We start from the raw sequence: 12,394 nt of genomic DNA, 5'->3' as shown, positions 1-12,394 counted from the left end.
TGCTACTACAAGCCTACGGCCTTTTTTCTAAACCAGCCAGGCAAGTCATGCCCCAAATGACTTTTACAAACATGGATGAGAGCGTAAGTATGAGAATGTGTTTTCTAACTGGTTAGCATGATGCTATGATGTATTGTAAGCAGCTCATTGACTGGCAGAAGCCACCCTTGGCACAGGCCAGCCTTTACGCCCAACTGGAGTCTTGGAAGAGGTTTTTGGCAAAACCAAGGCCTGCCCATTGGCTAGGGGAAAACAAACCAGGTAAGATACTGAAAAGGGTGGTGTTTCTACACAATTACCCACGTCCTGTTTCCTCCTGGCAGACAGGAAGTTCTGGTGTTCCTCAGTGACCACCATGAGGCTGGCTGAGCAGGCAGGCGGACGGGACCTTGTTCTGGAGGCAGGTGGAACGTAGCACTGTGTGGCTACAACCAGGCCTGCCAAACGTGCCCAGTCAAATGTGTCCAGTCAGTATCAGTACAGTAACATGGTTAATGATAATTATGTCCAGCTTGTTCCACATCCATGCGCTGGTAATTGCTATTTTTCTTTTACATATAAGCCTTTGGATCTCAACCTGCTCAGAGAGGGGAGTGAAGACAGGGGCTTGGAGTGTGTGTGTGTGTGTGGGGGGGGGGTGTGTGTATGTTGGGAGGGAGGTGAGAAATCAATGTCATCAATAACTCCATTAACTAACCTAGCAGAAAAGCTGTGTTACTTCACCACCACTCCTACCACCCCTCTCCACACACACACACACACGCACACACACACACACACACACATACAACCAACCAACTGCCCTCTACTCTGTCTGCCCAGTCCTAGGTTGGGTTAATGGACTGGCTATCAGAGGTTTGTCAAGGTGTCAGGCCTCTCATCTTGATTGACTGAATACTGGTCTGCCAGGCATGCTGATAACTGCTGAGACCCAGCCCAGCTATCATCAACATCCCTTATCTGAATGTCTTCCTTGGAGCAGATTCTCTATCTGCTTCTCCTTATCGTCCCCGCTACTTCATTATCTGCAAACGGCCCCTAAACTCACCAGGGTTGCCTGCTGAGCCTGGAGCTCGTGTCCATGTGTGGACAGCCTGGTGTGGACCCTGCGTCACTCATCACACGTCCCTCCTCAAAGTGGTGACCTCATGGTCACGTGAGCGTGGCTCCATGTAGCGCTACCTGAGCACCGTTGCTAATGGTGACAAACGACCATAGCCATGCAGAGAGAGAGAGAAAAAAGAGAAAGACAGAGGGAGGGAGGGAGGGAGGGAGGGAGGGAGGGAGAGGAGGGAGGGAGGGAGGGAGGGAGGGAGGGAGGGAGGGAGGGAGGGAGGGAGGGAGGGAGGGAGGGAGGGAGGGAGGGAGGGAGGGGATGTAGACTGCTCGCTACATGCTGGGGGTGTTCCAGCGTGTGTGTTCCATGCACAGACGTGTGATGTGAAATGGCTTTTTTGCGACGCCACATGAAAAAGGCAACATCACTGACAACTGAATAGTTTGCTCTGAAGCCAATTCAATTATGCAAAGTCATGTGACAGTGATTTGCATTGCTTTGCCTGAAAGCTGAACAGTACTTAGATATTCATTTGCATATTTCTCCATTTCTAAAATTGCATATTATTGAACTGATTTAAATTCCATTGGATAATTAATCTAGAATATGGTAATTCTGGTGGCATTCGCATCTATACTAAATCACTTTTTGTTACAGACGGTGTTAATTGACGTGTATTTATGGCGTGTTATGATAACGGTGATAATATTTTGTAGGGGTGTCAGAGGTAGTTTAGTCCAAGCGGTAGACACAGACACAGAAAACTGACGAGGCGAAGCGCAGCGTTGCCACGGTGCTCGTCATGTCGTCGTGTCGCTCGTCCTCGGCTCAGGATCCCGCCATGCCTCTGGTTCTGATGGAGCGTCATCCTCTGCAGCACCACAGAGAGATGGCTCTCGCATTAACTGGAGAGAAAAAAATCACTCTGACATTTTGTTATGTTGCTTGAACTAAAAAAGGCGATAACGTTTGTGTGGACACAGAAGTTGATATTCCTCCATGACCAGTCACATAGGTAGTGTATATGGTTATTTATTTATTTGTATTACAAGGTGCTTCCCGTTTCCTCATGGAAAGGCTGTTGTGGGCTACTCAGACACACAACCTCTCAGGCTTCACTAGCTGCAGCCCCGATGATGTCATACGTTAAATAACCATCCACCGACCCTAACATGACCAATACAACTTGGTCATAATTTAATGAAAAAGGTCCACATTTACGTAAATAAATAGGCAGCTTTTCCCATTCTCTTTGACGACTGCAACTATGCCAACCAAGGCTGAATCCCATTAACTATGACGGGCGTTTATTCTACATGTTCCAATGATTGGCAGAGCAGGACAGAGGGGCCCCTAGCTATCACTACACACTTTCTCTAGTATTCTCATCCTGCCAAATGCTGTAGGAGACTAGCGACAGAGAGATTAGATACATAAGCCAGAGAGACAAGAGAAACCAGAGAGCCCAGAGAAACAGATAGAAAAAGAGAGACTAGAGAGTCTACACAGACAGAGAGACGAGAGATACCAGGGGACATACTACAGAGAAATAAGAGACAGGGCTACCAGAGACACAAGTGAAAGAGATACCAGAGAGACGTACCCACTGCAGAGGGAGACAGATGAACAGATGATGAAGCCACAGCTCGTGCCATGTTTACTTGCACTGGAAATCAATCTAGCTGGGAGCAGGATACGCTGGCGTATTTTCCTGTGGGATGGAAAAAAGAAGGTTGGAATGGAGAGGGGAGAACGAGAGGCAGTTGCAGAGACGGATACTGTGGAGGGAGGGAGGGAGGGAGGGAGGGAGGGAGGGAGGGAGGGAGGGAGGGAGGGAGGGAGGAAGGAAGGAAGGAAGGAAGGAGGGAGGGAGGGAGGGAGGGAGGGAGGGAGGGAGGGAGGGAAGGAGGGAGGGAGGGAGGGAGGGAGGGAGGGAGGGAGGGAGGGAAGGAAGGAAGGAAGGAAGGAGGGAGGGAGGGAGGGAGGGAGGGAGGGAGGGAGGGAGGGAGGGAGGGAGGGAGGGAGGGAGGGAGGGAGGGAGGGAGGGAGGGAAGGAAGGAAGGAAGGAAGGAAGGAAGGAAGGAAGGAGGGAGGGAGGGAGGGAGGGAGGGAGGGAGGGAGGGAGGGAGGGAGGGAGGGAGGGAGGGAGGGAGGGAGGGAGGGAGGGAGGAAGGAAGGAAGGAAGGAAGGAAGGAAGGAAGGAAGGAAGGAAGGAAGGAAGGAAGGGAGGGAGGGAGGGGTGAAAGAGGGTTGTGTTTGAGTTGCTACATAAGAAAACAAGAGTCTGTAACACCGAACCCCCACACCCTGCCAGGCAGGCAGGCAGAGGACAGACGGAAGGGAAGGAAAGCACCAAAGGTCTAGAGAAATTGGATTCTTCCCCACAGGGGAAAACGTGTGTGTGCAGGCCTGTGGTTGGTGTGTGTGTGTTTCAGATCTGGTTGGCAGCCAAGGTGCCTCTAACGGGACCCCATGTGAGAGAGGTCCCACCTCGCCTCCGCAGCGACTTCAAAAATGACTCATCTGATTGTTACAGCCACCTCCACATGCCAGTCACTCACTCACACACACACACGTTCTCTGTCTGCCTTTTTCTCTCTTTCTCTCTCTCTCTCTCTCTCTCTGACATACACTCACACACGCTCATTCTCTCAATATTTTTATCTTTTTCTGACACACACACACACACACCCATGCTGCACATACGCACACACAAACACAAATATAGGAACACTACATAACAACCCTCATAGTATTTTTGGTTTGCACTGAGAGCACTGAGGCTCCCAAGACAGGGGATCTTCTTTGAAAGAAACACCATGAAGTCAGGCCCGAGGATCTTCTCTGCCTGGGTGAGATCTTGTCTGAGATCCCTTGATGAATCAGCTTATGACAAGATATGTGAGCAGGTGAACCCTAACCCACTCAGGTCTGCCTCAGATGCGAGCTAATCCTGTTAAGTTTTTGTGTGTGGTATGAATGTATGAATTATTATTTTATAAATAAGAATATTTGTGTGTGGTGTGTGTATGTGTGTGAGAGAGAAAGTATGTCTGTTTTTTTGTGTGTGGTGCACCCTCCGCCCACTCGAGGGATTAGTGTAAAGCTGACCGAATGACTCATCGGTCAATGTATTTGGAGGAGAGGGAGGAGAAGACTTGACCAGGCGGTCAACCACACACTGATTGTGTGTGTTTGTGTGTGTGTAGCCTTCAAAGATCATACCTTCTAGTCGTCTATAAAGAAACATCCTGTGTATCTGTATCAAACAATATTAAACAAAAAATGTATTGGATTTTATTAATGATGCATAATTTGTGCACATTTTTATAAGCAATTTCCACAGATTTCATCTAACAAAAATTCCTTACACCGAATTATAATTTTCACTTACCAAAATACCACGTATTACTCATTTACGAGACAGTAATCTTTGTAAAATACAAAAGTCTGTGCCTTTTTAGAACAAAAAGAAAGTATCATTTGTTTGGTTTCTCATCAATACATGTTACAGGATATCTTATAAGTAATTAAGAGGCTGTCCAAGTGTTGCTGAAGTGAGGTCGTCAAGGGAGAGGTTGTCCCAGCCATGGTGCCAAACTGTTGACCAGCGTGATGGTGAGCTGTTAGGCCATGCGCACACTGGTTAACGAGGCGTGAGCTATGGCTATGATCTTGCCACAAATAGTTCATGGGGAGCCATGAGTTGTGGAGAGGGAGGAGCCATGAGTTGTGGAGAGGGAGGGAGGGAGGGAGGGAGGGGGGGAGGGGGGGAGGGAGGGAGGGAGGGAGGGAGGGAGGGAGGGAGGGAGGGAGGGAGGGAGGGAGGGAGGGAGGGAGGGAGGGAGGGAGGGAGGGAGGGAGGGAGGGAGGGAGGGAGGGAGGGAGGGAGGGAGGGAGGGAGGGAGGGAGCAGGGTAAGAAGGGTTGGGGCTGGTAGTTAGGGTGATTTGATGAGTTTGAATGAGAGTGTCCATTATGATGACACGACACTGTGTGTGTTTTCATGGAAAACTAATGTAGCACAGTGGTAGTGTTATTCACAGTGTGTGTGTGTGTGTGTGTGTGTGTGTGAGAGAGAGAGAGAGAGAGAGAGAGAGAGAGAGAGAGAGAGAGAGAGAGAGAGAGAGAGAGACTGAGACAGAGACAGAGAGAGAGAGAACTGTGTGTAGGCTGTTTCTAACAGTGACCATGTCACTGTTAGAAAGCGTGATAGAGTGGAATTCAAATTTGTCTGACAGTGGTGTGACCAAAACTGTTGGATTGCTATTTCTGAAACTGTAGGGGAACAGAAAAACAAGAACATCTGAAACAGGGTGTCATTCCAATGTGTTAACAGTGACACGGACTAGTGAATATCATCACTGATAAACAGATTAAATAAATATTATTAGTGGTAATTCATGAATTATTATTGTTTTTGGGCTTGAAAAAATACATCCCATAGGTAGTGGAGTTAGGGATATGATGGTCATTTGAATCTTTTTCTCTTAACTCACCTCATAAACAATATTTTTTTTGCAAACATTTTAAGGATTTAAAATGAGAAGAAACACTGAGAAGAACATCAAAATGTCTACTGTTACTCTGACTTCACTGTATGTAGTACAATGTGCCATCCTTATGGCAACCAACAGGAAAACATCTTCCTGTTCCTGCTGGAACATGGACCGGGGAAGCCATTATTGTAAAGTGCGAGTGTAGTGTACCATCCAGAATGTTCACTTGAACATCTGGCCAAATGAGAAGTTTATAAACCTTTTCCAGGTTTCTGTGGCATGGCAATTAGTGTGAAAAGTGAGGTTGTCTTGTTCCAGCTGACATTTACCAGTCAGACTGAAAATGTCACAGAATGCCAGACTTTACCTCTGGATATGGTGGTTCTTCTCCAAGGCCTAAGCTATTGATCCCTAAATGTTCCATCTCGTTCTCCATATTCTTCTCCCAAAAGTCCTGAGACAGCATTCCTTGGCTCACGCTAACATCCCCTTAAGACCATAGTCACTCCCCCAATCCACAACCTAACCCGACTGCAAACAAAAGATTTTGTGAGAACACTGGCTTTGGTTCTACCACAAGTGTAAATGAGCTTCCAAGTTGTGGTGACAGATTTTCACTAAACCCAATAATCATCCTCACTGTAGTTCTGAGTGAAGGATAGTCCTAAATGTTTTATTAACTGTTGAGTATATCGACAATACAGTTGTTTATTATCTTGAAGCTATTACTGAGACCTTGAACCCTAGTAGCAGTCCACACATTAAGCCTTACCTATGTGTGCATTTGTGTGTGTGTGTGTGTGTGTGTGTGTATGTGTGTGTGTGTGTGTGTGTGGGGGGGGGGGTGCTGGGGTATATGGCCTGTTGAATTCAGGAGTGACCTCCCAACTACTTTAATAGCGACACATCGGTTCCTTTCTCCTCACAGCCTCCCTCTTCCCCTAGTGGGAAACTCTAGCTGTCTCTGGAGGTTAGCTAATTGAGCAACTGAATAGCCAAAGTAAAAGACAAAGTCTTCATACCAAAATCTTTACACATGCCTCACCCCATCTGAGTAGTCAAAAAAAGTGTGTGTAGAAGACATATTACATGTATGTACTGTGTATTATATGTACCCTTGACAGTACAGAGGTACTGTACTGTCAAGTCAGTGAAGATGGTTTATCTTTCCCTTGCTTCATATCTCTAGCCAGACAAAATTATTGAAGTTATATTACTTTTTGTTTAGACCATATCAAGTTTGAATTCAGATTATTACAGAGTATGTTGTTTTAAAGTGAAATATCTAAGAACATAGGGTATGTCAGTGTTCTACCACAAACAATTTACCCCCAAAATAAGATGAATGATTTGAGCCTTACCTGATCACATTTAACATCCAACATAACAAACAAGCACTTAACATTCAACAGCTGAATTCTTAAGCCAGACAAAACACTAACAAAGATGTCAGCCTTGCATTCTACAGCCTCCAAGCACTAACAATCACTTTTTGAAGTTGGGTTAGGTCCAAATGAGTGTCACGCTTTAAGGCCTTGGATTTAGAATCCCAGTCTGACCGTTTGTTTTGCTAGGGCTACTGGCCAGGCTATTCCTGTCCTTGCTATGCCATTGTCCTCGGCTGACTGCTTTCACATCAAGTGGTAGATTTATTTGGACACTCTGTCAGCCCAGTCCGATAGCTCCCCCACAGACCAACCCCCCACACAATGGTGCAGCTCCCAACTAGGAGGGACTGTAAACCAATTTAACTAGCGTGGATCTCCCAATGATTGTATTTTGGAAAGGGCAGAGTGGGGTTAACAGCGTATAGTCACCTACTGTACTGTTGTGCTTTGGCATAGTGAGCATTAAAGCTAGGGATCGTTTCGTCTGCAGTCCCTCTGTTTTTTTTATTTGTATCTTTGTTTTCCTCTGGAGTGTCTCCCAGAGAGGTTTCACAGTAGCCTGCTAACGTTTTCAAAGACACAGTAAAGATGATCCACGGCCCACAGCAATGTCTACACCACTTTGTTGGCTGCTCGTTGTCTGTATAATTGCCGGCTTCAGGATTATGTTTCAACAACAACCTCAACCCCAACAATGATTGAGATCTTAATTAGCCATATCAAAGCACTGAGCTGCACATTACATTTCACTAAGCACAAGAATGTGCCCTGTCCCTTAAAAGTTGGTGGTAGTTCTTTGATCGCTGCACCGCCCAGTTCTCTGGTTCTGTCTCTGTTTGTTTCACCTGTTCTTTCATTCTGTGGGGTTTCCCTTCCCTGATTTGCTGGTCCTTTAGTTTTTGACCTTGTTCTCCGTTGTATTGTTCCATGGCTCTTCCCCTCCACAGGTCCCTGACTAACAGGTCATGCATTTCTGCACTTCAGTATTTTTCTTGTTCCCTGGCTCACCAGAGTGGTGGCACATTGGCCTATAGGAACCTCAAGACATGGCCTTAACAGTGAATGAATGTTGACACAGCAGATGGCATCATTATCACAGCCAGGTGACGGAGCTGTAGTGCCACGTTTTTCTACAATAACACAGAGTGGGACTGTTACACAAGTGCTAGCAATACCCCGCCACATGAGAGAAGCGAGTACACACAGGGCGTAATATGAATCAGGCCCGCAAAGATTGAGCTAACGGGGGGCCTCGCGTGGCAGGCCCCCCGTTTTTTTTACATTTTTTATAACATTTGAATTACATGGGATGTCTTATTGTCTTGTCTGTGTTTCCAGAGTTGATATAAAAATAAAGGAAAGTATATTTAATTGTGCTTTCTTTGTTAGCTAGGTAAGTGACATGACGAAGTAGGTCAGATGGTCACACAGACCGGCGAGCCCGCTGCAAATAGGTAGCTAACTGTAGCGTAGCGTACGAAAAATGAAACGCACATTTAAAAGCGGTGCCCAAAAGCGGCATTCAAAACAGAAAATTTCTGAATTAAATGCCAAACTTCCCAAAATTACAAATTTCTTTTTCGACCAGCTGGTGAAGGATGCACTCATCTGCCAGAAGAGAGAGGTATTGTAATGTTTGCTATAGCTAACATTACTGTACCACGTAGCTAACGTTAGCCTATACTTTGACAGCTGTACTGCTCTGTGTCTGTGTTGTGCTTCCTAGCGTTAACAGAGCCTCCTTTCCAAGAGCCAGGAAAATTAACCTTGCTCCTTTATTGACTTCCTATCAAGCTGACAACATTGAAATGGACTGAAACTACAAAAAAAAAGTAGAAAAAGTGCTTAAGTATAGGGGGGGGGGGGGGCTCTCAGGCTTATTCTGCGGGGGGGCCTCATGTGTTTCCGTTACGGGCCTGATGTGCATGAAGTGGCGATCACTATCGTTTGCAGTGTGAGTGTGCCGCTTGAGTGTGCCAGCTGAAGCAAAGTGGGGCAGAAGGGGTAGAAGTAGAGATGGGGTAACAACCAGTACAAGGACAGATGAGGAGCAGAACTCCCACAGAGCAGGCAGTGGTGACCACTTTTAGTTTTATAGTCATTCAAATCAAAGTGCTTTTTAACCCATTATTTATGACAGTTTGTAAGCACAAGTGTTCCATCTCATTACAGATGCCTCCGTTGAGGGCAGGCAAAACAGGTAGGGGAGTCAGGTGGCTGAGCGGTTAGGGAATCGGGCTAGTAATCTGAAGGTGCCAAATGACGTTGTGACCTTGGGCAAGGCACTTCACCCTACTTGCCTCGGGGGGAATGTCCCTGTACTTACTGTAAGTCGCTCTGGATAAGAGCATCTGCTAAAATGACTAAATGTAAATGTAAAACACCCTGGGACACCTGTTTAACTGAGCCACCTAGTGTTGCCTCAGTGTTATTACACATGCAGTATATGTGACCTGCTGAATAGTCGTGGAAAGGAAGAGGCGGTGATGTAAAAGGGTCATGATTTTCAGTTGTTCAAATTCCGTCGTGAACTGCCATACTGGACTGTCATGGATCTTATCAATAACAAAGAGCTGCAATTTACTCGCTCTTTACATTGATGATTCGGAATCCACACCTCAAAGTCTTCACCCAGGGATATCTTCTTTTATTACATGTTAAATCAAATGAAAAACAGACAGATCTGAAATGAAATTGTAAAGGTTGTCAATAACTTAGATTCCAGTAAATGGGTTGAGGGACGATGGCACTATAGGATCATCTAACCTGTTTAGACAGTCGATGCTCTGACACACAGCTGCCTGTGTCTCTGTCTCACACAGCCAGAACGCTCTCTTTCCACACAATCAAACCCTCCTTAACTCCAGTGTGGCTCCTTACGTAGACATAGTGGACTACATTCTCACACCTTGAAAATTATGTACAAATGCGTGTGAGGTATGTTCCATACAATTAAAGGATCGAACATTGATAACAATGATATGTCGATATTTTATTAGCTGCAATGAATAATACCAATTGCCTACCAACAAATAGACTTGTAACTATATATAACTAACTATATATGTTTAGACCAAACTCATTAAACCAAATCTTCAAACGCTTGTCTTCAATAAGCACAGATTATAAATGAAGCATACAGGAACTTCAACTCAAAATCACCTGATCATATCATCATCTTTTATGTGGCCTCTCTCCAATCTGCTTGCAGGTACATCCGCACCATGTATCTGGGCATTCAGAGCCATCGTCAGAAGGAGAACCAGCGTCGATTCTACTGGGCCATGATGTACGAGTATGCAGACGTCAACATGCTGCGCCTGCTGGAGGCCTTCCTGGAGAGCGCGCCCCAGCTGGTGCTGCAGCTCTGCATCATGATTCAGAGGAACAGGACTGAGAGGCTGCAATGTAAGGTGTTCCCTAAGGCTCTAGCCTGGGACCTCTACTACTTCCTTGTTTTTGTATGTTTATTTGTTTGTTTGTTTTGTATGCATCTGTTTTTTTTTGTTTAGTACAAAGCTGCTGTGACATTACTGTCATAACATTTCTGTCAAAGTTTATTAATTGAATGTACATGTCTGTTATTGGTTAATGACTTAACCGTTAATAGTAATACAGTATATATGTTTTGTGATTCAGATGTTGCACAGCATTTGTCAGGGTAACCATTTCTTTTTCCACTTTGGTTTTGAAGAAAGTCTCTTAAAATTCAACTTGCATTCTACACATTACCCAACTATAGACATAATGTCACTGAATTTCTAGAATGTACAAACTGCATTTTTGTAGGAAATTCCCTATCTGGAATCTACTGCCACATCAGCTTAGTATTTCCAGTAAGTTGTAGTATGTTCTGGCTCAGTCTATAATGCTGAACCCTTTCTTACATTGCAGGTGGCACTAACAGCTATGCTGATGTCTCTATCAACATGGACTGTCTTAGGAAACAAGACTGGTGTAGTAAACAGTAATTGTAGCTGCTAGACCTAGACACATAATGTGAAATTATAGAATGCCCCCAAACTTATTTTAGTTTAGCTTAAAGTAATATTTCACGATGTGAAAAACAATGAAAGCGCGCTGACAGTTGCAGTGGTGTTCTAAAATAACCAAATGTACATTTTGTTATCTGCTCCACAGTTTCATTGTGTAATGGTGCTTTGCAGGTTTTCGCTCAGCCCTTATTGACAGCTTTTATGTTCTTGCATAATTCACCCTCTTCACTCTCTTTCTCTCTACACATATTGTTTTGTCTGATTCTTCCCCACCTTTTCTTTTTCTCTGTCTCTATTTCTTTACCCTCGTCTCTACCTTTCTTTCTCCTTCTTTCTCTCGTCCCTATCTTTGTTTCTCTCTCTTGTTCTCCCTGTCTCTATTTTTCTTACATCCTGTCTTTCCCTATCTCTCTATTTCCTTATCTCTTTCTCCCCATCTCTTTCTCCCCATCTCCTTCTCCCCATCTCCTTCTCCTCCTCACCAGGTGTGTCTGCCGTATCCTCTCTCCTGTCCCTGGCCTGGGTGTTGGCTTCTTACCACAAGCTGCTACGAGACTCACGTGACGACAAGAAGAGTATGAGCTACCGTGGTGCCCTAGTGCATCTATTCTGGCGCCTGTTCACCATCTCCTCACGGGTGCTCTCCTTTGCCCTCTTCGCTTCCGTGTTCCACCTCTACTTTGGCATCTTTGTGGTGCTGCACTGGTGTGCCATGGCCTTCTGGGTGATCCACGGCGGCACCGACTTCTGCATGTCCAAGTGGGAGGAGGTGCTGTTCAACATGGTGGTGGGCGTAGTCTACGTCTTCTGCTGGTTTAACGTGCGCGAGGGCCGGACGCGCTACCGCATGGTGGCCTACTACACGGTGGTGCTGCTGGAGAACGCCTTGCTGAGCGTCCTTTGGTATGCCTACCGCGACCCGGCCACCACCGACGCCTACGCCTCCTCTGCGCTCTGCGGGGTCTTCCTGTGCTTTGCCTCTGGCGTGGCCTGCATGGTCCTCTACTACGGGGTTCTGCACCCTATGGGGCCCCGGCTGAGGGTGCTAGCCAGCTCCTGCTGTGCCGAGCTGCTGTGGGGCCTTCCTCTACCCCCGGAGGCTGAGCCCATGGCCCCCACGCCCGGGCCCCGGGGGTCCCAGGCCACCCCTACTAGGGGCTTTGCTGGGGACTACATAGAATCGGACGATGCAGCCACAGACACGTGTCTGCCCGTGTTCCAGGTGAGGTCTACGGAGCCAGTGGATGCGACTGGCCGGCCTATCCGGCCAGAGGGGCCGCTCATCAAGATAGACATGCCCAGGAAGCGCTACCCGGCCTGGGACGCTCACTTTGTGGATCGCCGCCTCCGCAGGACCATAAACGTGCTGCAGTACATCAGCCCCAACGCGGTGGGGATCAGGTATAGAGACGGGCCCCTCCTCTACGAACTCCTGCAGTACGAGTCCTCCCTTTGA

The 12,394-nt window shown here is 46.5% G+C and overlaps 1 protein-coding gene across 1 annotated transcript in view; it reads left to right on the top strand.

Annotated features, from left to right (window-relative positions):
* Positions 1 to 12,394, top strand: part of xkr6b (XK, Kell blood group complex subunit-related family, member 6b) — a 29,356-nt gene extending 16,962 nt beyond the window's left edge. Inside the window, exons 2-3 of the mRNA XM_067242138.1 lie at positions 10,155 to 10,351; positions 11,424 to 12,394. Of these exons, the coding sequence (XP_067098239.1) occupies positions 10,155 to 10,351; positions 11,424 to 12,394 (1,168 nt within the window). The remainder of the gene's footprint in view (positions 1 to 10,154; positions 10,352 to 11,423) is intronic.

This window comes from Osmerus mordax, chromosome 8 (genome assembly GCF_038355195.1).
Source record: "Osmerus mordax isolate fOsmMor3 chromosome 8, fOsmMor3.pri, whole genome shotgun sequence".
NCBI lineage: Eukaryota > Metazoa > Chordata > Actinopteri > Osmeriformes > Osmeridae > Osmerus > Osmerus mordax.
Note: the sequence above shows the minus strand (reverse complement) of the source record. Positions and strands in the feature narration are given on the sequence as shown.